Here is a 23,432-nt window from a genome sequence, read left to right as displayed (position 1 = left end):
CTTTAAATAGTTGATGGCCACAGAGTATGTGGTTCTCCTAATCCCATGTTGAATTCAAGTTTGTACTGTTCTTTTGCTCTGAATTGCACCTTTTGCTTTGACTGGATCACTAGAATGGACACAGATTCCTGGTAAAGCTGCAAATTGCCCTTGTCTTCTAGAAATTCCCTTTTTAAGTATGTTTTTTTTCTGATAGCTCTGCATCAAAGTTAAATACCTCTAGCAAGGTGAAGTAGTTTTGACTTTCTTGTTCTATCTGTGATGCAAATTCAGAGTAAAAGTTATGGAGACAGTCGGAAGCAGCTCCTCAAACTTGTCTTGTTGACATCCAGTTAGAGCTGGGGAGGCTGCCAGACTTCGTAGTAAGTACCGGTTGGTGAAATTATATGGCACAGAGAGCTAAAAGTAGAACGGTGGGGCCGGGACAGCCTACTGGTCCTCTCTAGCTGTGAGATACTGTGAGTACTCTCCTGCCTCTTTGTAGTCTGCACACTGCTGCTCTTTACTTGGGTTCCTTCCCTCATTTTTATTTTTTTTTACATATTTTTAAAGATGAGAGGTAATAAAAATAAGTATTTCAAGTCTGTTTGGGGGAGGGAGTGTTTTTTGTCCTCCCAGGAAGGGGACAAGGTAGCATCACAGAAGTGCGTGTGAAGTTCTGTGCTCGCTGTGGTCTAAGCATCGTTGTTTAAAGGCCCTGGTTGCATTTGGGTCTTGACAGCTGACAGCCTCTTCTTCATACTTTGGGAAGCTTTGCTCAAATGTCCTCAGGTGCTACTTCAGCATCTGGGATTCTGGCTTCCAAAACTTCCTGTGGCTGTTGCTGGTTCCCCAACCTGTTCTGTGCTTGATTCCGAATGCTTTTAAGGGCACGACCCAAGGGTTGAAACTTTGCTGCATTTTGATGAGGTTACCAAACCCACCTCTAGTTTGAAGGCAGCTTTCCTAGCTTTGGATATAGAGATCCAATTTAATGCAAGCTAGGCTTGCATTTCAGGTACCAGATTCCAGATTTTAATGTATTTCTACCATGGTGTTTTAAAGTTCATTATGCGACATCTGAAGCCTTACTTAAAAGTGTTGTTAAGTTGTATACTTGCTTTGAAATCTGTAGAACTATAGATAGCTAGCTGTCATTTCCAGACATGGAAAGATCACTGTAGTTCATTGTTGTCAGTAGCTATTGTGTGCAGTCAGGATGTCCTGGGGAAAGAGCGTGCGTGGTTTAAAGTTGATGTTAAGTGCATCAGCATTCCAGTGGTAGTAAGCTAGAAGAAAGCGCAGTGTGTTTCACTGAATTGCTGAGAGCTCGCACTAACCTTTTTTGGGAGAAGTGGTAATTCTGAAAAATTTGAGATTGGCTATTCCATTTGAGATGGATTCTGAAAAGGACAGATTTCCCTGGTGTATAACGTGTACAGCTTAACAAAACTCTTCCTGGGACAGGAAGGCAGGGGGAACCAGACGGTATCTCTTTAGGGAGAGGCTATCTCTGGTGATGTCTCATTAGCCAAGTGAAAGAAGTGCTCTTTCTCTGAAGAAAATGCAGCTAATGGATATACTAAAGTTTCAGTGGTAAGTGCTTTGAATGTATAGACAGTTTTTGTTGGTTCCTTTTAGGTGCTGGTGTTGTGTTTTGTTTTGTTTTCATTTCATACTGGCATTGGAATGATTTTTCCAGTTATTAGTGGCTGGCAGTCAATAGATCTTGTAATAACTGTTGTTGCTTAATGATTTGGCATACAACTTTTAGATTTATGAGCAGCATTATCTCTGGAAAGCTGAGGTCTTCAGCTAATCTGAATTGTTTTTAAAAATCCAGTGCTATTTACAAAGTGGTTAAAAAAATTATCATCTGTGGAGCTTTATTGAGTCTTATTTCAAACAAAGGTGCCAGAGGCATTTTTTTACGTAATTATGAGGTATAGAAGAATGACGAGGTACGAGAAGCCTTAATGTAGCAGTGAACTGTGGCAACAGAGACTGTTAATATTTTTGTAATATGTGGTGATTTGTTTTTGTTATTGCTGTGGGCTTATTACAACACATTCTTCGATATATGCTAGTAATTGTGAAAAAACCAATGAGATGAATAGGTATTTTTCTGTAATAGCCTTGTATAAAATAGTTGTTATAAAAATGTTGATGGTTGCTGTTGGCATGCCATGTAAAAAGGAATGGATTCAGCTGCGTTAATTTACTGGTTAAAAACTTTTCCTTTCACAAAGGAAGTCTAATGGGGGAGCAGATTACTGTACTTTCTTTGTTTGTTACCCATTAGTGTTTAGGCACCTGGCAGGAAGTTTGAATACTTTTGGCGATTGAAGTCTGTTACTTTAATTTACTAAGAAGATGTGTATAGAATGGACAACGTTTTAATGTGATTTAATTTTTGCTACTTCTAGAAGTCATTGCGGTCCATTATTTCCATACTTGTGGTTGAAATGTGAGAAGGATGCATAAACTAACATTGTTGGACGTCTTGCAAAAAGTAATGAATAGCTGTCTCATTGCAGTATCTCTGAAATAGATTATCATAAATATAACTTAGGCATCTAGATAATTAAGAATATTACACTGCTTTAAAAAAAAAGTAAGCTTTTAAAAAAAAATGAATACTAATGTGAAATGGTCACTTCTCCCAGCATAAAACTCTGAAAACTTCTCCCCAGAGGGCTCACCTTTGGCTCAAAGGCGTGTACTTGACTTCTCTACAAAAAATTTCACAGTCTCCAATGATAATGGAGTTAAGCTGGAAACAGACAGAAATGGTTGTGCTTTTTGTCTTCTCTCTTTTCCCCCTTTCCCCTTGTCCAGTAGTTGTTAATAGAAACTCTGGGTGAATCATTGCTTTTGTCTCACAATTCCTGTTTGTCATGGCAGCACGTTAAAGGCTCCGCATTGAGTGCCTAAATACTGGTCTTGACCACCAGTTTAAACCGTCTACTTTGTCTGGGAATGCTCCCTTTCCTTTTTTGGAGCAGCGATAGTTCTGCTGAATTTCTTCCCCACTTTAACAAATGAAACTGAGGAGCTTTTGCCAGATGATGGGGCTAATAATTAAAGAGTTTTGCAACAGACAGCACTTTTTGATAGGTTTCTGTTTGTATGCCGGCCAGAAATCCTTTGTTCTGGATACGTACACAGAAGCACCCCCATAAACTACTTCTGTTCTGAATTCTGAAATTTCTGCCCAGAAAATAAACAATTTTGGAAATATTTGGCTGTTTGTGAGATGCTTTGTGGTGTTACTGCTGCTGTGTGATTTGACTCTTTCTGCTAAATTACTTTTCTCTCTTCCCCTCATGTTGCCATCACGTTCCCACACAAAGCTGCTTCCTAAGTGGGAAGATATATAGGAAATGAAACAGTAATCTGATTTCACTGAAGGAAGCTTCTAGATTGTGTTAATTTCTTTCCTTTAGCATTTACTTTCTCACTAATATTTTTTAAAACTGTATTATTTGAGTTGTTCAGAATAATATGCATGTTCTGTAAGAGACTTTGTATATAAAATTTCTCTTGATTTGTATATAAAATTTTGCTTGATTGACCCCACCTCTCACCATTTGGTTTTCATTTTTTTCTGAAGCGGTGAACTTCAAAGAAGTTAACGAAGAAAACAAGAGAGAGCTCTTCAGTGAAATATTTTCTTCCATTGAAACATTGGCATTCACCTTTGGAAACAGGTAAGTTGGAAGCCTGAAGGAGTTTTTGAAGAGCTCAGTGCAGCTAAATCATAGTAAGACATATCAGACATATCATAGTAAGACTAAATATCAGCAACAAAAACTTCCATTTTCTTTTGGACAAATATTAGCTGATAAACTAATTTAAATTAACCACATCCAGAACTGCTTTATTTGAGTATTGCAGGTTTTGTTTGTTTGAGTTTTTGTGGGTTTTTTCTCGGTTGGCTGTTCGGTGCTGATGGCTTGCTGCCTTTTTTTCTCCAACAAGGAAACTGCTGATGGTAGAGGAATTGCAGGGAATGTAAGACTACTTCTAAAAATTGTTTTGCAGGACTGTTAAAGGATATTAGAAACACTATCTGAATTTTTGTTCTCAGTGATCTGAAATTGCTTGGTGGGGTGCAGTAATGAAGTAACACCATTCTTTGTTTTTCTGGCAGTGTTTCAGACTTCCTTATGGGAGATGTAGACAATGGCTCGTCGTTGGGACTTCCTGTATCTCGGAGAAGTCGGGTAGGCTAAACACGTTCTGTTAAAGTGTGGAATTATATCCTGTAAAGGACATTTTCATTTCCACTGAAACTCTGTGGATCATGGGGCTGGGACACTCGGAGTCTTCTGAGTGTTAAAACGAGGTTAAACCCATGAAAAAATGCATTCTAAGGTTTCAGATACTGGAATGTATTTGCTGTTCCAAATGCCAGTGATGACTCAATGGGACTAGTACTCAAATATGTAAATAATAACCTGCTGTAATTGTATTTGAGGTTTTTAAATTGGTTAAGTGAAAATACTTAAAAGTAAGATTTGCATGTTGGAGTAGTTAGAATAGACCTATTAGGCCTAAAAGCTTAAATTTTCATGACCTCTTTTTGGTTTTTAAAGAGTAATATTAATTACGAAATAAGCTTTTCTTCTTCCAGAGCTCAGTTTGTGCTGTAGCTGTTTCAACGACAATTCACTAAGAGAACTGAACTAGCACTGTCAAAGTATAGGTAGTCAAAGAAAAACAGTAGCATTTTAAACTCCACTTTTAACACGTTGTAAGTGAGGTTAAAAAATGCTCAGTGTCAAATACCGTTCTGAATTTTCATATATCTAGAAGCAGACTTTCAAGTAAATCGAGTCAAATTAAAAGTTAAATGTATGGAAAATACAGTTGATAATTGGTGTGTATGACAAGCTAAGTCATAGCAAGGTTAAATTTTAGATTGTGGTGGTTTTTTAAAGGCTTTATTGAAACTACTTAAGGCTTAGCATTCCTTCATACAGACTTGGTCATAGCAATGCTGTGCAGCTACAGCTGAGAAGTCGTCTTTTTGAATTGTCACTGTGTTTGATAAAACGCATCCATCTGAGAAAGACTTACGGTCACAGAAGTTCTGCTTCTGTAGCTGCTACAAAACTTGTATTTGTGAACAACATAGACGGGAAGGTGGTTACTTGGAGAACAGGTTCCAGCAGACTTAGAATCAGAGGATTAGGTTGCTGATAGAAAGTATGAAATAAAACAGCATAGAAGGCGGCGTCTCAGTTAACTTAAATGAGGTTATTTGAACAAGTATTATTGCAGCTAATTGGTTCACCAGCAGAAGGAAGGTGCTGAATTTGGCAACATTTTAATCTTGTAATGGTTTTGCAATTCGAAAATGCATTCCTGCGGAACAGGATGCTCCTATATATTGTATTGGGAAGTGAATGCTTGGCTAAAACTTCACTCTTCTGAACATGAGGGTAGTGGAAGACGGAGGAAAATTACAATGTAGTGGAATGAAGAAGGAATTTTGTTCCAGATGTCACTAGCTTATATTTAAAAGCCCTTTTTATAGTGTCATTTGCTTTTCATAATGTAGAAGGGAACAATTATAACTTTTGGACCAGGTAGAATAATATGGTTCAATTTATTGAAAATCTGTCTTAAATTTAAGTGCATTTTCATTCAGGTAAATAAATTCACATTTAACAGACAGAGCATTTCACTTTGATTTGGAATTCAGAGACTAATTTGGAGGCCAACTAGGAGTTAAGATATCTAACTAGTTGTATTAACTTTTCATTCCTGTAGGTGTGTACATTCAGTGGTTGAACATAGCCGTTAGCTTTATCTTAAAAATATTAGAGCATAACATTTTAGTAGAATTTAACATGTAAGCACTTTGAGGGTTAATTAAGGAGAGAGATTTTACTTGCCCGTTAAGTTAGAGACCTCCCTAACTAAGCAGTTGAGCATTGCTCTGCAATGGGAGGACGGGTGGGCTGATCTTACTTCTCTTAACTGCAGGGAAGTCTACATTCCTCAGTTCAGGCATTCCACTTGGAAGCTTAAGTTAAATAATGTGTATACCCCCTTTTAGCAAATGTAATTGTTCTTATTTGAGCCTATGTAGTACAACCAGAAGTTCAAGGTGGAAGCAAAGATATTTCTTAATTAAAAGCAGAAGAGCTTTAGAATACATTGGAAGAGCTGAGGCTGGCATGTCTGACCTTTCATTACTCAACAAGCTACTTGAATGCTATTCGATACTATGTAGATCTGAGAGCAGAATAAAGGAGAAGGATGACATTTTCAAAATGTGTGCAGAAATTGGCATCTGTCAGAGTGAGAGTTCTTGGGTAATGGGGAAAAAATGCAGAAGAGACTGGTTCAAGTTGAGAAGTGAAATCTATCTGTAAGTCAAGTTTTGTATGGTTTGGGGATTTGGGTTCTTTGCTAAGTGCACTGGGCTGGATCATTGGAGACTTGAGAGGGCAAGCTGTATGGGTCAAGTTCTGATAATAAGTTGTAGGACATAAAGTAATTGTCTTTTTAAAACATGATATTATGTATTTGCAGTGGGGTGAATGTGGATGGATGAATGAGCATTGATGAGCTGCCCTAACTAGATTGTGTCGCTGAATTACTGGAAAAGAGTGAATGGTTCTCAGGAGTGAGATGATTTAGGTCTTCCAGCATGGGAAACAATTTTTAGGACAGAAATTTTTAAGTGCCTCCTGAGCTAATATAAAGCATGGGGTTTTTTTCCTCTTCTTATTTGTTCTTCCCTAACAATGACATGCTTTGGTAACACTTTAAAATCTAACACTTGAAAATCTACTTGAAGACAGTAATACTTTACACCCAAATCAGGAGTAAATCTAGGAATGCTCGGACTTTCTGTGCAACCAAATATTGATGCAGCTCTAAATTCAGGTGGTGGGTGGGTTTTAGTTTTGGTTGTTGGGTTGGTTTTCATTTTGTGTTGTGGGTTTTGTTGTTGTTGGTTTGGGTTTTTTGGTGTTTGTTTTTTTTTCTGTTTGGTGGACAACTTTGGCTGGATTTCCCACCTGTTCTGGAAAGCCCTTCCATTTTCCTCAAACTCTATTGTATTGTACAGCAATTACAGTAGTCTTCCACTTTTTTTGGAATGGGGCTCTTCTTTAAACTGTAGTTTGATTTTGTTCAGTGTAACTGCTGATTAATACCTTGCATGTTCTGCTATATGGAAAAGCTGTTTTTACTGTAAACAATGATTGTTGAGGGATTTTTGTGTGATTTATGGTCAGTTTTCATTTGTATTTAAAAAACAAACCAATCAAACAAAAATACCAACAAACAATCTACTGACATAATTGTTACTATGCTCTATTTTAAAGTCTGAAAAAGAGCATCAAAATCTAAAATGAAGAGAAGCTGTTCTTGTAAAGCTTAAGGCCACTTCACAGATATTTCTTGGCCTTTGTCCTCTGGCTGCCCTCTGCTTCTGTTTTCAAGAATAGTTTATTCCTTTAAAATGATGAAGGGCTGTGTGGGGCTTTATTTGTTGTTTTTTAAAAGGGGGGGTGATTACTAGGTAAACTTTTTATTCACCTAAATTTGTTCAGGGACCTGATTTACAGCACAGTCCTACAAATAGTTCAACTTGTACAATTAAAGGGGTAGAAAAATGCAACAGGAGGACAAAGGTAGGGATGAAATCTTGTGCTAAATTCCTTTTATTATTGGATTACATTCTGTCAGATTGTACTGTTCATCAAGGCTTCATTAGCATGTGTTACTAGTCAGCTGTTGTGCCTACAGTGCACACCTGCAAGTAATTTAGGAGAAATCATAACTTTATTCCCTTGAGGAAGAAACACAGGATTCTGATGGCTTGTAGAATGGTGTCTGTGATGTATATGACATCAGGTCTGTATGAAAAGCTTTTTAAAAGCTAGGTAGGGTTCTAATAAAAACTGGAGATCACTTAAATATCAACCCAGTTTGTTAAACAATTAACTCTTTCACCACAGCCTTTCAAGATTGTTGGTTTAAAGGTATATAATGATTCTTTGCAATTTAGTATGTCTCAGTTCACAGCCATGGGAGCTTAGAAGGTATCATGCTTTCGATGAGAGGGAGGTACAGCACAGTTTGTTGCTTTATCTGCCAAAAAAATTTAAAAAGGGGCAGATGATGCCATTTATTTAGTTAACCTGTCAGTCCTAGTAAGAGCTTTTCTTCTCTAACTTAATATTTTATTTCTTGTACACCAACCAGTCTTTTGAGAATCTTTCTGTGGAGTCTGGGGGTTCACGGCACGAAAGGGATGATATTCAAGGTAGGTCATTCATTTAGTATTAATAAACACTCTTCTGTATCTATGTTTTCATCTTGTAAAATGTTGTAAATATTTGCTTGGTCACTTTTTTTACACCTGTGCTGCCATTAAAGCTTCACTTTAAAAAAAATATGCCATTGCAGAGATTTTATGCTTTTGTAAATAACCAACCTGGGCTACTTTTCAGGGGAGAAAAGAGCCAAGGCCTGAAGCACTTCTCTATGTCATCATATGATTGGTGTTTTGTTGGGTGACTTTTTTTAAGAAAGTTATGCTGACCATATGACTACTGCAGATAGAATAAATACTATGATCCTTTAATTTGTTCTAAAACCTCTTGTCAGTCCCGTTTAGAGTCAACTAGCATTAAAGACCAACTCAAGATCAGAGCTGCTTAAGCATTCACAGTTGGCTAATGCTGGCTTTGCTCTCAGTGTGTGGTCATGTCTAAAATTCACTTCTTTGTGCCTGATGCTTTATTTTCAGGACATCTTCGAGCAGAGGAGGTTGATAACATGCTCCTAAGAAACGACAACGGAATTGAATCAGCTCTGTCCTATGCCAAAGCATGGTCAAAATATACCAAGGATGTAGTCGCATGGGTAGAAAAAAAGCTTAGCTTGGGTGAGTGGCTCTTTCTGGCATTTAATCAGCTTTGTCATGATGAAATAAAATCTGTTATCAGGCCTGTGTGCTGCAGACTGTCAATAACGTGATGTTTAAATTAGTAGCTGTTCCACTGAAGTGAACAAAACTATCACGCATTTCCTGTAATTAGAGGCCTGTAACAAAGTGAAGGTGGTCCCCTCTGTGGCATATCTGTTAGAGGAAGAATGTAAAAAGCATTTAGCATGTGATGCAGTTATTAGTGTAAAGAGTAACTGGTTGGTTTGTTTGTTTTTAACAGAAGTGGAGTGTGCTAAAAACTTAGCAAAAATGGCTGAAACTGCTAAAAGTGTTGTTGGACACCAGGTGAGTACATCTTAAGGGTGTTTTTTAAAGTCTTAAATATGTATTGGATGCCTTGTCCAAAAGCGAAACTTTGGGAATGTTGAGTAATGCATTTTTAAGTTGTTACAGAATTGATTCATACTGTTAATCTCTAGTTAAAAGGTTTGTTGTATTGTATGTCTTCCCATCTCGTATGTAAATTTGGATATATAAATTTATTTTTGTTGAAAGTGCAGAATAGCCTTATAGTTCTCAAAATACACTTTTTTCTGTCTCATCTTGTACATTTTGTGATTTGGACTTGTAGACTTGTCTTTTAGAGTGTTTTCCTAGTAAAAAGAAACATAGCTGAGAAATCAGTCGTTTTCTACATTCATACCAAACTCTGACTTTCACACACATGTAAATACCTTTCTAAATTTAATTGACAATCTAGTTCAATTATACAGGCATTTAGCTTACATAGAACACTAATGTTTTCTTGTGTGTAATTTTAGGATTATATGCCATTCCAGTCAATATTCATTAATGCTTTCCAAAATGATATTGAGAACAATCAACTTTGGCAACAAACAGCTGCTGCTCTCCTGTCTAACAAATTTGTGCAGGTAAGCTTAAAGAAAAAGACCAAGATATTCTTTAGGCTTTTAAAAAGTTTTGTAACAGCACAGGTTATTCAAAAGAACGAACTTGCAGCCTATAAATCCGTAATGTACTCTATTAATGTCTCCTATCTAGCCTCTTCTTGGAAGGAAAAATGAGTTGGATAGACAAAGGAAAGATATCAAGGAGCTTTGGCAGCGAGAACAGAAAAAAATGGTTGGTATTTCTTTCATATTTAACAGTGTTCAGTCTAAAATTCTTCAAAAGGACAAAACTTTAAATCTAGGCTTTTATGTAGTATGTAGCTGCCAATTGCATGACATGTTTGTAAGAGGTTGTTCTTCTATGACTATGTGCTTTGAACTGCAGCATACACACCTATGCGTAACAGTTCTCTTTAAACATCAGAAATAAATGGAAACTTAAATGTTTCTTTTGCTTTTTTCTTTTGTTGTATTCTGCAGCAAGAGCTGGAAGCTGCTCTAAGAAAAGCGAAGTTGCTATATACACAGCGTCAGGATGAGTATGAGAAGGCAAAATCCGGCACCGCTCGTGCTGAGGAGGAGCATCTTAGCTCAAGTGGAAGCTTCGTGAAAGATTTCAGCAAGCAACTGGAAAAAAAACGGAGACTAGAAGAGGAAGCCCTACAAAAAGTAAGAGGTTTTGTTCCTTGCTTTTAAAGTTAAGCCTACACTGGTTTTACTCATGTTTTCCCAATGGGAGCAAGTATTCTGTTGATAGTTCTTAATTTTAATCATGCTACGGTCTTTTGGATAAAAATCCTAAATGGGAATTTCCAATTACATGTGTCATGTGATTTTTATTTTGTTTTTCCTTGCTTCTGGTATCGAGGCCTGTAGTCCATCAACCCTTTATACTTGTGTTTTCTCCAGGCTGAAGAGGCCAATGAACACTATAAAGCAAGTATGGCAGAGGTCGAAGAAAAAAGAAATTATTTGGAAAGCTTTAAAAGTGATGTGTTAACACAGCTTCGGGAGCTTATTCACCAGTGTGATCTCACTCTTAAAGCTGTAAGCATGCTTTTTAAAATAGATTTGGCAGAGAGACAGAAATGTTGCTAGGACTAAGAGAGAGCCCCATCTGTAGTGTTAACTCCTTAAACCAGAAAATTTTCAAAGGACAGAGGTCGAGCCAATAGAAAAAGAAGGAAAACTTTTAATATGTTTGTGGTGTTCTCTTCCTGTTAGGAGTTTAAAAATAAAGGAGGGTGTTATACATGTCTTGAATCATTTGGGGTTTTTTTTATGAGCTGTTGCCTTGCAAGAGCCCTGACTACAGAATTCTTGTAAAATCTCTCTAAGAATATTGATGGCAGTAGTGTTACTCTGGTGCTTAAGAGTACAGCTCCCATGCCCATTATTCTTATCATTAGTGCATTAGCAAAGATGTTTGGATCAAGTGGAGAATGGACATCAACACTCTGCAGCATGGAGACTGTTAATTTAATACATGGAAATAAGCAAAGGGTTGTCAAAACAGTATGTCTACATATACAGATTTTTAAAAAGCTTTAAGAGTGCATTATGTCTATAGGTGGTACCTCTTTCAGATGAGACAGAGGCAATTAATGCTGGGGCAGGAAGGGAAAGTTAAACAAAAAAAACCCAAAACAACAACAAAACTGACACACACCCCTTCCCAGGCAACCCAAAAAACAACCTGTAAGACCAGTATAAACTTGAAACAAACTCGTCAGTTCAAGTGTATCTAAATTGCAGACTACTTTGCAAGCCCAAAGCCAAAGAAACAGCCATGCAGTGTCCCCTTCCCTGGTCTCTGCCTTATGATAAAATATTTTAGAAGTTTTATGTAATTTAACAAGTAAAGTGTTTAGTTAATCTGTTTTGTTGGAGCAAGGAGTTTTGTCGGTTTCTTGTCTCAAGGTGATATGGACCTCATCTGGGTTTGGAACTCCAACTACTTCATTGTTCTAGTGGTGACTAACATTCCCTTGAGAGCATGAAAATTGCTTTTTTGATAGCAACAAACCTTGCTGTTTATTTTGATCAACCCAGAGTGGGAAGCCATTGGAATTGCCTTTGCACACTGGAGAATTTAATAACCCAGGGAGAAGAGGAATACTAGTGTCTATACAACAGATGAAGTTTTTGCAGTAGACTTGAAGGAATCGTGCAGAAAGTCCATCCCTCCAAATGTTACTATTTTCTAGAATTTTTCTAGTCTTATTTCTTAAATAATTTTCTATTGGGATATTAATTTGGTTTGAGCAAAATACAAGTGAAATATCTAGTAAATGACCTACAAATACTGATTTATGGTTTTTTTTATTCTCCTATCAGGCAACAGTTAACCTGTTCCAGCTGCAGCATGCTCAGGTTGTATCTCTCCCCGTGAACTGCCAGTCCCTCTGTGAGAGTGCCAAACTCTATGACCCTGGTCAGCAGTATTCAGAGTTTGTGAGAAGTTTGCCAAAGGAAGGTGTTACTATTGAATCAGGTTCTTTTGAAACCCAGAATTCCCAGGTTGATGGGTAAGTCCCGAACTACAGGTGGCATTTGCTTGGTTTAGAGTTAAATGCTAGGCACGTGTTTAACAGTAGACCAACATTTTTAGAGGAATAAAAAGAATCCTGGTGTCTTACCATGCTGTACCGTTCTTTATGTCTTTGACTCCTCTTGTGGTAGAAAATACATAATGTTGACTTTAAAACCTGACTTTAAATTATGAAGCAGAATGTCATTTGGTGTAGTAGGGCATGCTAAAACATTGACAAGTGGTGTGCAAGAATTGACTTGTTACTGTTTTAATGTAGATACTAGTAAATGTGAAAAATGTAAATTGTGAACTCCCTAGTGTGGGTGGCAGTAGTATTTGATAACCAGTTTAGGAAGCCTGAGGAGGTACTTTTCATCTTCTGCAGGCCTTGTTGCTACGGTACCTTCTTCCATTTTGTTTACATTGGGCAACTTTTTTGATGGGAAGTGTTGCTCAATTTCAGTCTTATGCTATGTGATTAAGTAAAAGTTTAGAGTCCACATGTCTCTAAGTTATAACTCTATTTTTTTTTTCCTACCTGCGTGACATGGTAGTTTTTACTGTTACTCTATTAAATATACAGCTAATGTGGAAGGACTACAAGAGAAAAAGACGACTCCTTGTGTCAGTGTGCCAAATGCTTTTCCACCTTTAACTTGTTGTAAAATAGCCATCTTGGCACTAAAGCACCAGAATATCCATTCCAATCTGCGTGTTTCACAGTTCTACAGGAAAGTGTCGTCATCGTCTTTCAAAAGGAAACTAAATACAAAAAGCCTAACTCTTGAGTCAGACTTCTACCAACAAAAGCCAGGAAATTCAAAGTTAAAGCTGAGATTCTTAGTTCTTGTCTGTAAATTTCCTGCCTTTTAAGACTGATTTAGGCTACACTCATAAACTTTGACTTAGGGGGATTTAACTATGCAGATCCCCAAGAAACTGATGAGCATGAAATTTCAAGCTCTTTGTGTGCTCTCCCAGCTATTTACTACTTAAAATTTATAGGAGCGTGTTTTTTCTCATCGCTTCTCCCAACCTTTTTATTTTTTTTCATTTGACATGGCCTTGTGATTCTTCACTAACTTAGAACGATTGTTTTTATAGTTTAGATCTGAATTTGTTTAAGGGACAGTGGGTTGCACAAATGTAAATTTTAATGTTTTAAGTCTCTATTTCCTTCAGCTGGGTAGGGTAGAACTGATTAAGGAACAACTTCCTGACTGCTCACTTGGCCAGAAAGCCATTTTGTCAACAGGCTGCTGCAGCATTTTACATTAATTACTGTTAGCTCTTTTTCTGGCCTTATCTGGAGAGTAGCTTTTCACAATAGACTGACCATAAGCTCTTTGGCAGCTTCAACATATTTTCTGTGCTTTTAAAAAAGCACAACGTTTTAAAATCTTTATGTTTATAGATGAATGGTCCTGATGTCTGGGCAGGGAACCTTTTGGAGGCAAACACAGAAGTAGGATGCAATAGCCTCTGAATTATTCTGGTCTTCAGATGAACAGATTTACTGTTTTTTTCAAAGTCTGCAAACTAACAGTCAGTACCTTGCAGAGATGTGGAAAAGCTGTTGTACATGGGGAGAACATTGGAAAATGGCACATATTTAATTTAAAATAAATTGCCACCCTTTTTTTCTTTTTTAATTTGAGCTTTAATAATTACAGGTCAAATATGTGTGTCCTTCACCTTGTCATGCATGAAGAGCAATTAAATTAAGCATTTTTAGTGCCCAGGAATTTAAGTATATTGCTTTTCATTTAATTCTATCTTATTCACTCTTCTAATTACTTTCTTCTTTCTGAAGGGTTTTTAATAAGCAATCAACCGACAGTGTCCATACGTCACATGGTAACTTATCTCAGTGTTCAGGAGATTTTCTTGCTCAGACATTAGATGATGTGGGAAGCCCAATTTACCATCGTTCGCAAAAGATTGGAGAGAAGAGATCTTCCAGCAGCACAGATATCCAAGGTAGTTCTTCTGTACTTCATCTAAAGTTGTCTTTGAACAAAAATACCAGAAAAAAACAGGTGCTCGATGCCTTACTCTCAGAAATGTAGCACTGAAGGAGTTAAAAAAATTTATTTTTAAGTTCAAAGCCTATAAAAACAGTTACGTACTTGAGCATATGGACAAATGGAATACTGCCTGTATGTATACCTAGATTCTTGGACAAGAAACATGAGATGTAATTCAAACAGCAGTTACTGTCAAGCTCAGTGTACTCAACTATTTCAATTAACTTCAGCAATTAAAAATCCACTGTTTTTGTAAATACATTGATTACAGGTCTTTTGCAAAAGCACGAATGTCCAGTTTCTGAAATTCATTTTCTTAAATCCTAAAGCTTTTACAGGAACATATTCTGTAGGTTTTTTTCACTGTATTGCGTGTTCACGTAACTTTTCCAATAGTTTCCTATTTTGAATATAAGCATAGTTAGTCTTGAAATAAAAAGAAAATAATGTGATGTTGTCCTTGACATTTGGAATTTCGGATTTTCTTTTCAAAAGCAATGCGAGGGCCACCACCATTCAGGTCATGGTCAGTTGGCAACCAGAGTGGAGGAATGTGCAGTGATTCTGAAAGTGCCGGGGGAAGCAGCGAGTCACGATCCATGGATTCTCCGTCTGCTAGCCCAGGTACAGCTCTGCTCCCCACTGCACTACAGGGTGTCTCAAAAAGGTGGATCCAATTTGAAATCACTGTATCTTTGAAACTGGGTCCATCTTTTTGAAACACCCTGTAACTTGATGGTTTTTCTTTGGACTGTTTTACATTAATGAAAACGTTGTTACTAGTTTAGCAAGTGTTGGACAGAGCCTGTGATAAGAAAGAGCTGTTGGGTGGAACTGATACAGCTTCCTGAGAACTTTTTTCATCCTCTAGGAGATTTTAAAAGACGACTTCCCCGAACACCTTCCACCGGTACTATGTCATCTGCAGATGATCTTGATGAAAGAGAGCCACCATCTCCTTCAGACTGTGGTAATGTTGTTTCCATACCTGAAGTCCTCAGAAATATGCCTTTTGTTGTAGAGCGTGGCTTTTCTTTTTCACGTGCTTAAGAAAAATACATTAACAAGGCTGTGGTTACCAACAGCGTTGTTTTTCAATACACTCTGTATCCGCTTGAGGTTGACAGCTGAAGAATAATGTTCAGGCCATTTTAGTGAAGTGATGCAGAATTGTCTTCATACTTTTAGATTAACTATATGGGCAGCCTTTGAACATGTCTAGTGTCTTCACCCTCCTGAGGTAAACATAAATGATCCACTAACCATTCCCTCCATACATTTGCATTTAAAGTTAGAGGCATGGCACTGAGGGATTTAAGATTACTTCTAAACTTCGAAGTTAAATGCAGATATATGGAGAGCTGGTAACCGGCAAATTGGAAAGAGGTGAATCCAAATGTAATAACTGAGATTTTACCCTTTTCAACTTAGCTAAGCAATTTTGGTAAAGTCTGTGCCAGGTTTGACTGGATCATGTCTAATTTTCAAATGAATTTTGATTGTATAAAGACAATATTGCCACACATACTGAAACCTGAATAACTGGATTATCAGAAGTAGTTCTATGGGATGTCTGCGGTACTTAGAAACTAGTTCTGAAATACTTGTGGCACTTGCTGAGTAAAGCCTTCAGGAAATTCTTCAGTTAGTCCTTATTTCTTAAATATATACTTTGCCTTCTAGGAATGAGCCTGTGGTTAACAAAACTAACATGCAGATTTAAAGCATGGCAACCTGTTAATGTGAACTTTCACTTGGAGTGCTATTGTTTAATCAATACTTGAGTTTTTAAGAAGCTCTCTGGGCAATTAACTGTATGCTTTAATTTTAAAGTGGTTTTTTTTCTGTACAACAAAGGATTTTGGTTCATGGAGTTGTTGATAGCATTGTAGGTAAATCACTTGAAAAAAAGAACTGGTCATAAAAAGCAACAGTAGCTATTCTGTTTTAGAATCCTCTAGAAAATATTCTGGCGTTATCACAGGAGACTAAGAATTGGTGATTCTTTTTTATTTTATATGGGTTCTGCTGTTTGTGGATGTGAATTCTGCCCCGCTGCAAAGTATGCTGCTTCAAGTATTTCAGAAACACTACAGGCCAAACCATAATGTCATCTTTCATCCTCTAGGACAGGGGTTTTTTAAATACATGGAGTGAAACTTTTATGAACAGTTGTCTGAAATGCAGGGCATTTGGAATTAAATGTCCTAATATTTTCACATGCCAGTAATAGGAGAAAACTGAAATACTTAAAAATGCAAAACGGATTGTTTGATTCCACTTTCAAGTAAGATTATTTGATAGTTGATGTCCCTGTTTATGTAAGCTGTAACACCATCTTACTTCCTTTAGACTAAATGTTTTTGATTACTTTGATAGATGCAATTTACTTACAGAATTCTGTGTTGTGCAGCACAGTGCTAAAAAAACAGAATGCATACCCTCTCCCAATAGTACATATTGGAATGACTCTAACAGAGAAATTCTCTCCAGGTTTAAATGATCTGACATCTGAAACTGCAAATTCTCCAGGACCTTTCAGAGATGCTAATATGTCCAAAGCAGCACAAACACACAAACTGCGGAAGCTGAGAGCTCTATCTAAATGCCGAGAATGTGACAGCTTAGTGGTGTTTCAGGGAGCTGAATGTGAGGAGGTAAGTTGAAAAGTAGTTTAAATTGCTGCTTGGGATTTAGGTAGATCTAGAGTTTTGGAAACTTGCGTTGTTTTTTGGTATAAATAGTACAGACTTTGTGGCTCATAAAATCATCATGAACTCAAAGCAAAAGCACAACAGACTAATAAATCTTTCATTTTCCTCACATATCGGGTGGCAAACAGCAGAGATATTTTTTATGGTGTCAGATTGTATCAAACCATGTACTTTTTTCCCTCCCCTGTAGTGCTCACTTGCGTGCCATAAAAAATGTTTAGAGACTTTGGCTATTCAATGTGGGCACAAAAAACTTCATGGAAGGCTTCACTTGTTTGGGGTGGAATTTGCCCAAGCTGCTAAGAATGTTCCCGATGGCATTCCTTTCATCATCAAAAAGTGTACATCAGAAATTGAAAGCAGAGCACTGAATGTCAAGGTATGCTCAAGTTTGTTATAAAACTTAAGTATCAACAGTCTTAAAAAAAAATATTTAAAATAAGCCTTTTTAAGATGTTAATGCTGTACTGTTGATACCATCTGTGTTTTACACTTGCCTTTCAAATTAAAATAGTGTTGTGCTGGTCTTTTAATTTCAGGGCATCTATCGTGTGAATGGAGCCAAATCAAGAGTTGAAAAGCTTTGTCAAGCTTTTGAAAATGGAAAGGATTTGGTCGAGCTCTCAGAACTCTATGCTCATGATATCAGTAATGTTCTCAAGTTGTATCTCCGCCAGGTATGTACTTGAATGGTCAGATGGAAAACCAGAGTAGTGTAGTATATTTCTTCAATACAAGAGGAAAAAAGATCCTTTCAGCAGTCCTGCAGCTGAAGATTAAATTGCTGCCTTGTATATTTGCAGTAGTCGTCTTTATTTTCACATGGAGCTTGTGACAGGGCAGGGAAAGCATTAGCTTACTGACTGCTGGTATTACAATCTGTATTCCATGTGGGTATAATGTCTCTTTAAATATTAGTACCACACACAGAACAAGCTTTTGTTTATCCACTTGTGATGCTTAATTTCTAAAACCTTTCCCGTTACTGAATTTGCCTGGCTTATATGAAGTTTAAAACATTCTCATATTCTTGAGTCAGCAAGCGGACAGGTTCTAATATGTTGCTGTAAATATACACTAGCAAAAATTTCATTAAACACTCGTAACGGTCACGATATGTTCATTACGGAGATATTATCCATCTTTTGGTTTCAAAATGGAGCTTTAAGGCTTCATGATTGAGTTTTCCAAAAAGGTTTCAGTATGTATCTGTAAAAAGTGAGGCCAATATGTTGCCCAGTGAAATCACTGAGTCAGAGCACTTGTTACCCCTGAAAGGAACAATCCTTAGCTGTGCGGTCCTGTGTTCTGCCTCACACTGGCCGTCAGAGACGGGTGTTCTGATCCCCTGATCATCACCTTTAAATGCTTTTGAAAAAATTACAAAGATGTACTCTGACAACTTATTCAACTAAAAAGGTAGCATATTATATACATCATCCTGGGGTACCAGTTTGAGGCAATGTGCTGTACTTTGAATAGGGCTCATAATTAAAAAAAAAAAAATAACCAAATACTATGTCTCTTTCTGTTCTTGTTGCTTTCTTCATAGCTGTTTGTGTGGTTTTTAGGTAAACCTCATTTTAAATGCAGGAATGGTGCTAGAAATATGCAGTTAAGGCAGTTTTAGACAGAATCCTGAGTTAAATAATATTTGAGACTAATTATTAAAACTAATTATGCTGAGTTTTATCTAGTCTTCCTACTTTTTGCTTCTGTCTAAGCTGGGGCAATGGAAATAGCCAAGTCAGGTTTGACAAGTTTTGTCTTTTTTTCTTTTTTCTTTTTTTTTTAAAAAGGGGTTTTTTTATTATTAACATTAATTTTCATGTTGAGAGAATACTTCTCTCATGCTGAGAGAATCACAATTACAAATTAATGTTATGTGACCTAAAATCCAATTTAAAAAAAAAATGGACTATGGACCAAACTTGATACAATATGTAATATACTATCAAAGTCTGGAAAAAATAAATAGCTGCTCTATTATCATGTTATTTATGCATATGCAGTATAACACCCTCATAGCAACTGCTTTTTTGAAATCTGTACCTGTGTTGGTAAATGCTTGGTCTTGAAGCTGTTGCAGGAAAGGGCTGGCAAGAGGTTTCTGGAGAAAGACATAGGAGGGGAGTGGTTTTGTTACCTGCGATTTGGATTTGACAAACTGTGGTTTGAGTTAATGAAAAAGGATTAGATAATGTCATCACCTAAGAAAATACGCTAGACCAGATGGAGTTAAAGAAAAACAGGAAGGAAACAAGTTAAAATTCAGGCTTGATTGTATTTCTGAAACATTCTTATTTCTTCAGCTTCCAGAGCCCTTGATTTTGTTTCGGCTTTACAATGAGTTCATTGGACTTGCAAAAGAAAGCCAGAATGTTAATGAGGAGTTGGATGCTAAACAAGCTAGTCCAAAATCAAAGAAAAGACAGTCAATCTGTATTGAACTGAATAGAATCATCATTAAAATTAAAGATCTTCTGAAACAGCTGCCTGTACCAAACTATAACACTCTTCAGTACCTTATTGGACACCTTCACAGGTGAGAAAAGATTTTTAAACGCAAACTGATCTTGAAAAATAAATGGATACATTGCTGCGTACTAGGAAACTCTTGTACCCTTTTGATGACTGTAGAGGAGGAAGTGACTTACACCTTAGAAGACATTGTTCTGTTGCCGTTTCTTTTCAATGTGTAATGAATTCTTAGGTGAGAGAAGAATAGGAAATTGAAAGAAAGGAGGGAAAGAGCTGAGCTCCATTATTCTTGATCCTCTGCTAGCATTGGGGTCAGCAAGTAGTAATTAGTGGCAGCTGCAGAGACCTAAGTGTGATTTAAATCAGGATATGACCCAGACAGAGTAGTGATTTGGTGGCTATAAACAGAAAATTGAAACTGGTATCATGTTTGTTAATAACCATTCTCCAGTTACATTTTACTTCCTTGTTCTCCAAGTGCTGGATTGTATGATGATGTGTGATGGGGATGTACCAAGCTGATGAATACCACTAAAAATGAGTAATATTGGGCCACTTAGAATGAGAGAGATGGTCTTTTTCCCAATCCCAGAAATTGCAAATAGCCACAAATTACATTAACCAAATAGGATATTAAAACAGCCTGTGTGGAAAGGGCTTGGTCCAAGCTGCTCTTCAGTGCAGTGTGCACTGAAGATTGTGCCTGCCTACCAAACCCGCCTTCATTTTTTTTTGTCATTTAGCCTCTTTAGATAGAAGATCAGAAATATTTAGATATTAAAAATCTTAAGTGCTAAAACTCTCTAACTTTGGGGGTTGGTTTGTTTTTGGTTTTGATTTGTATTTATGCAGGGTTACAGAACAGTCTAATGAAAACAAAATGTCAGCCAGCAACCTTGGCATAATATTTGGCCCAACTCTGATCAGGCCACGTCAAACAGATGCTACAGTGTCTTTGTCGTCACTTGTGGATTACCCTTATCAGGCCCGGGTAGTGGAGCTGCTCATAACGTTTTATGAAAAGATATTTGATGTGTCATTGAAACCACTTCTGAACACATCTCAGTCCGAAGAAACTGTCTTTACAGTCAGAGTTGCTTTATCAGCAGAAGAGAGGGAATCACAGCAGCCAAGGAAGTCATTTGCTGTAAAGGAGGTGAGTGACTTTTCATGTGCTGCTGCAGCGTTCCCTGGGCTGCCATCTGTGTCAAATGCTGCAGTGTTCCAGAGCATGTTTCTGTTAAATCTCTGTGGGTTTTTTGTTAAGGAGTGCCTTTCTTCTTGAGTTCTCATTTACTTTTGCTCTGACTTTTGTTAACAGGGTATTCTGATAGCTCCAAGTGAAAGCAGAGCTGCAGATGGAGCTGCATTGTTTTTGGAATCCAACAACAGCAAGAATACAAAAGAGCAAGTAGAGACATCTGTAACTGGTTAGTCCATTTTTATGAAGTCTTGGGGTGGGTGAATAAGCAGTCATGGATGCATTGTATCAGGGGTATCAAACTCTTTTTCACCGGTGGCCATGTCAGCCTCACATAATTTTAGGACTGTATAAATGTAGAATTAGATATATGATAAGATATGGTGCATGCAGCTCTTCAGTTTACACAGAAGCAAGTGATAAAACCTGCTTATCACTGCTTGATACATTGTTTATAACAGGAACAGAAAATTCAGTATTTCTAAAGGCTTTCAAGAAACCTGTGTTGATGGAATTAGAGCTTGAAGTATTTGGTAAGAGTATACAACAGTGTTTCTCTCTTAAAAAAAAAAAAAAATACAATTATAGTCTGACTGGATTTCTGAAATCCACTATGATGCTGCAAACCAATATTCAGCAATTAACATGTTTTGACCATTGTTTTCTGCCAGAATGTGTATCGTTGCCACTCACTGGAACTAAACCCGAAGGCTCTGGAAAGAGTAATTCTCTGACGGAATCATCGACTACCAGCACTTTGGATATTAATACCTCTGCTCCAAAAGAGACAGGTTTGCTAACCTAACTATAAATCTTCTGTAAACTTCTTTTCTGTTTGTCTGCCTGTGTTACTACAGAGGTTTATTTTAATGCAGGTATGATTTCATCTTCTTTAGTTAGTAGTAACTATACATGATCCCTTTTAATTATATTGATTTTTCAGCTGGTGTTACCAGTTCAGTCATGTCCTGTACAATAACAGAGTAACCTTATGAAACATACTAAAACTGAAAATATTAAAGGAAGGGAAAGCACTAGCCAACAAAAAAAACCCAACACAACTAAAAAAAAACTGCATTGTCATTTGCATGATTTCTTCTTAATGTCTTCCTTGGTTACATCTGTACAGTACGAGTTTTACTGCTCTTGAAATGCTAGCATGTGGTTAGAGTAGGATACTCCTAGTATGTATGCAAGGTATACTTAAAACTATTATCTCGTTAAAATACCATCTGTTAAGGGTTCATTAATAAAGCCCATATTCTGTTGGCAAAAGTCTTGTTGATTTCTCTTTATATTTGGTGGAAAGATCCAGTCATTTCTATTTGTGTGTTTTTAGGTGATGCCGCAAGTCCAACTTCAGAGAGAGACAATGATTCATTTATTTCTCTAGGTGAAGACAGCCATAAAACTAACCTATTGCCTGCAAAACCTAACCGTCAGATTATCAAAGTTCCATTGCGGGTTCCAAGGACAAAAACAGCTACCCGCCCTGTGAGCCTACCTGTAGACCGAATACTTCCTCCATGTGTTTTGAATGAAAGAAATTCACGAAATGCAGGAGGACTAAGTCCAGAGAAGCTTGGCAGAAGCCCTACTATTGAAGAAGTGTCAGAGGTAAAGGCACTGCCTGCTGTTAATACCTGCTGCAAACTTCCTTGCTACGACACCCAGATGCTGCGAAAAACTTGGGACAAGCAATATAAGCAGTATGATATCACAGCAAGGACAGCCATGATCGTGACTAATGTGCCGCAGGAGAACCGAGCACTCGAGAGTGGAACTGCAGGTGCCTTACCTTCATCAGGCAGCAGCGCTAACGATTCAGCTAATGCCATTTTTCCTAGTAAGCCATATTCTGTTTCTGTCAGGTCAGCAACAGAAGGGAATGGTCCTGATGCCAATCCTCTTGCTGTCTTCCGGGCACCAAGAACATTGCAACCACCCCCAGGGACATTTTATAAACCGCCCTCTAACAAATCAAAACATAATGGAGAGGGTTCTTCTCCTAAAGTTTGTGCACCAACCAGTGCTAGCTCTGTGCTTCACCAGGATGATACTGTGAAACTGGCTAGGAGCTCCGCACTTCCGTCAGGTGATCCTGAACAAAATACAAATGAACAAAAAACTAGCTCAGAGGATATTCACCCTACAGATCTGAAGCCTACTTACCAGAGACTGAGACCAAAAAGGATACAGGAACTGGAACACAGGGAAGCTCATTTTGTATAGGGTGCAAATTCCTCTTGGACTGTAGGCAATTTGTTGATGTTGCCAGTGGAGGTTTCTCTCTGCCCCTTTACCCTTTGCCTTCCCTTGAGAATCCCACTTTTGTGCCATATTGGAGTTATTTTTATAAATGCAGCATTTTAAAAACGGAGGGGAGGGCTGGGGAATTGTGAAGGAAATAAGTCAAACTTTTTGTAATTCAGTAGCTTTTCATAAAGATTTAATGCATTCCCAGTCTAGATACAGCTAATGGGTTCACTGAATAAGACACTGAGCTTCATTACATTGTGTGGAATGGAGTGGTTATTCATAGAGAAACAACTCTTGCATGTAGCAGCAAAAGGAGCCATTTTTCATAGTAGATGTTATAATAAAAATTGGAAGTTTAATGTTCACTGTCTAAGCATAAACCAAAGCTTGTGCTTTGCTCTGTAAAAGCA

The 23,432-nt window shown here is 37.4% G+C and overlaps 1 protein-coding gene across 1 annotated transcript in view; it reads left to right on the top strand.

Moving 5' to 3' along the window:
- ARHGAP29 (Rho GTPase activating protein 29) overlaps nt 1–22,995 on the top strand; it is a gene marked incomplete at its 3' end in the record, with an annotated part of 48,927 nt that extends 25,932 nt beyond the window's left edge. The window contains exons 3-23 of the mRNA XM_080348569.1: nt 3,593–3,689; nt 4,133–4,205; nt 8,209–8,269; nt 8,756–8,893; nt 9,177–9,241; nt 9,718–9,828; nt 9,959–10,039; nt 10,288–10,476; nt 10,717–10,854; nt 12,145–12,335; nt 14,154–14,320; nt 14,863–14,991; nt 15,239–15,337; nt 16,861–17,024; nt 17,272–17,460; nt 17,621–17,758; nt 19,394–19,626; nt 20,415–20,718; nt 20,884–20,992; nt 21,435–21,554; nt 22,103–22,995. Coding sequence (XP_080204695.1) covers nt 3,593–3,689; nt 4,133–4,205; nt 8,209–8,269; nt 8,756–8,893; nt 9,177–9,241; nt 9,718–9,828; nt 9,959–10,039; nt 10,288–10,476; nt 10,717–10,854; nt 12,145–12,335; nt 14,154–14,320; nt 14,863–14,991; nt 15,239–15,337; nt 16,861–17,024; nt 17,272–17,460; nt 17,621–17,758; nt 19,394–19,626; nt 20,415–20,718; nt 20,884–20,992; nt 21,435–21,554; nt 22,103–22,995 — 3,689 coding nt within the window. The remainder of the gene's footprint in view (nt 1–3,592; nt 3,690–4,132; nt 4,206–8,208; nt 8,270–8,755; nt 8,894–9,176; nt 9,242–9,717; nt 9,829–9,958; nt 10,040–10,287; nt 10,477–10,716; nt 10,855–12,144; nt 12,336–14,153; nt 14,321–14,862; nt 14,992–15,238; nt 15,338–16,860; nt 17,025–17,271; nt 17,461–17,620; nt 17,759–19,393; nt 19,627–20,414; nt 20,719–20,883; nt 20,993–21,434; nt 21,555–22,102) is intronic.
- Nucleotides 22,996–23,432: the final 437 nt, after the last annotated feature.

This window comes from Nesoenas mayeri (genome assembly GCF_963082525.1).
Source record: "Nesoenas mayeri genome assembly, chromosome: 8".
NCBI lineage: Eukaryota > Metazoa > Chordata > Aves > Columbiformes > Columbidae > Nesoenas > Nesoenas mayeri.
The sequence above is the reverse complement of the archived record's forward strand: the minus strand, read 5'-3'. Positions and strand labels throughout refer to the sequence as shown.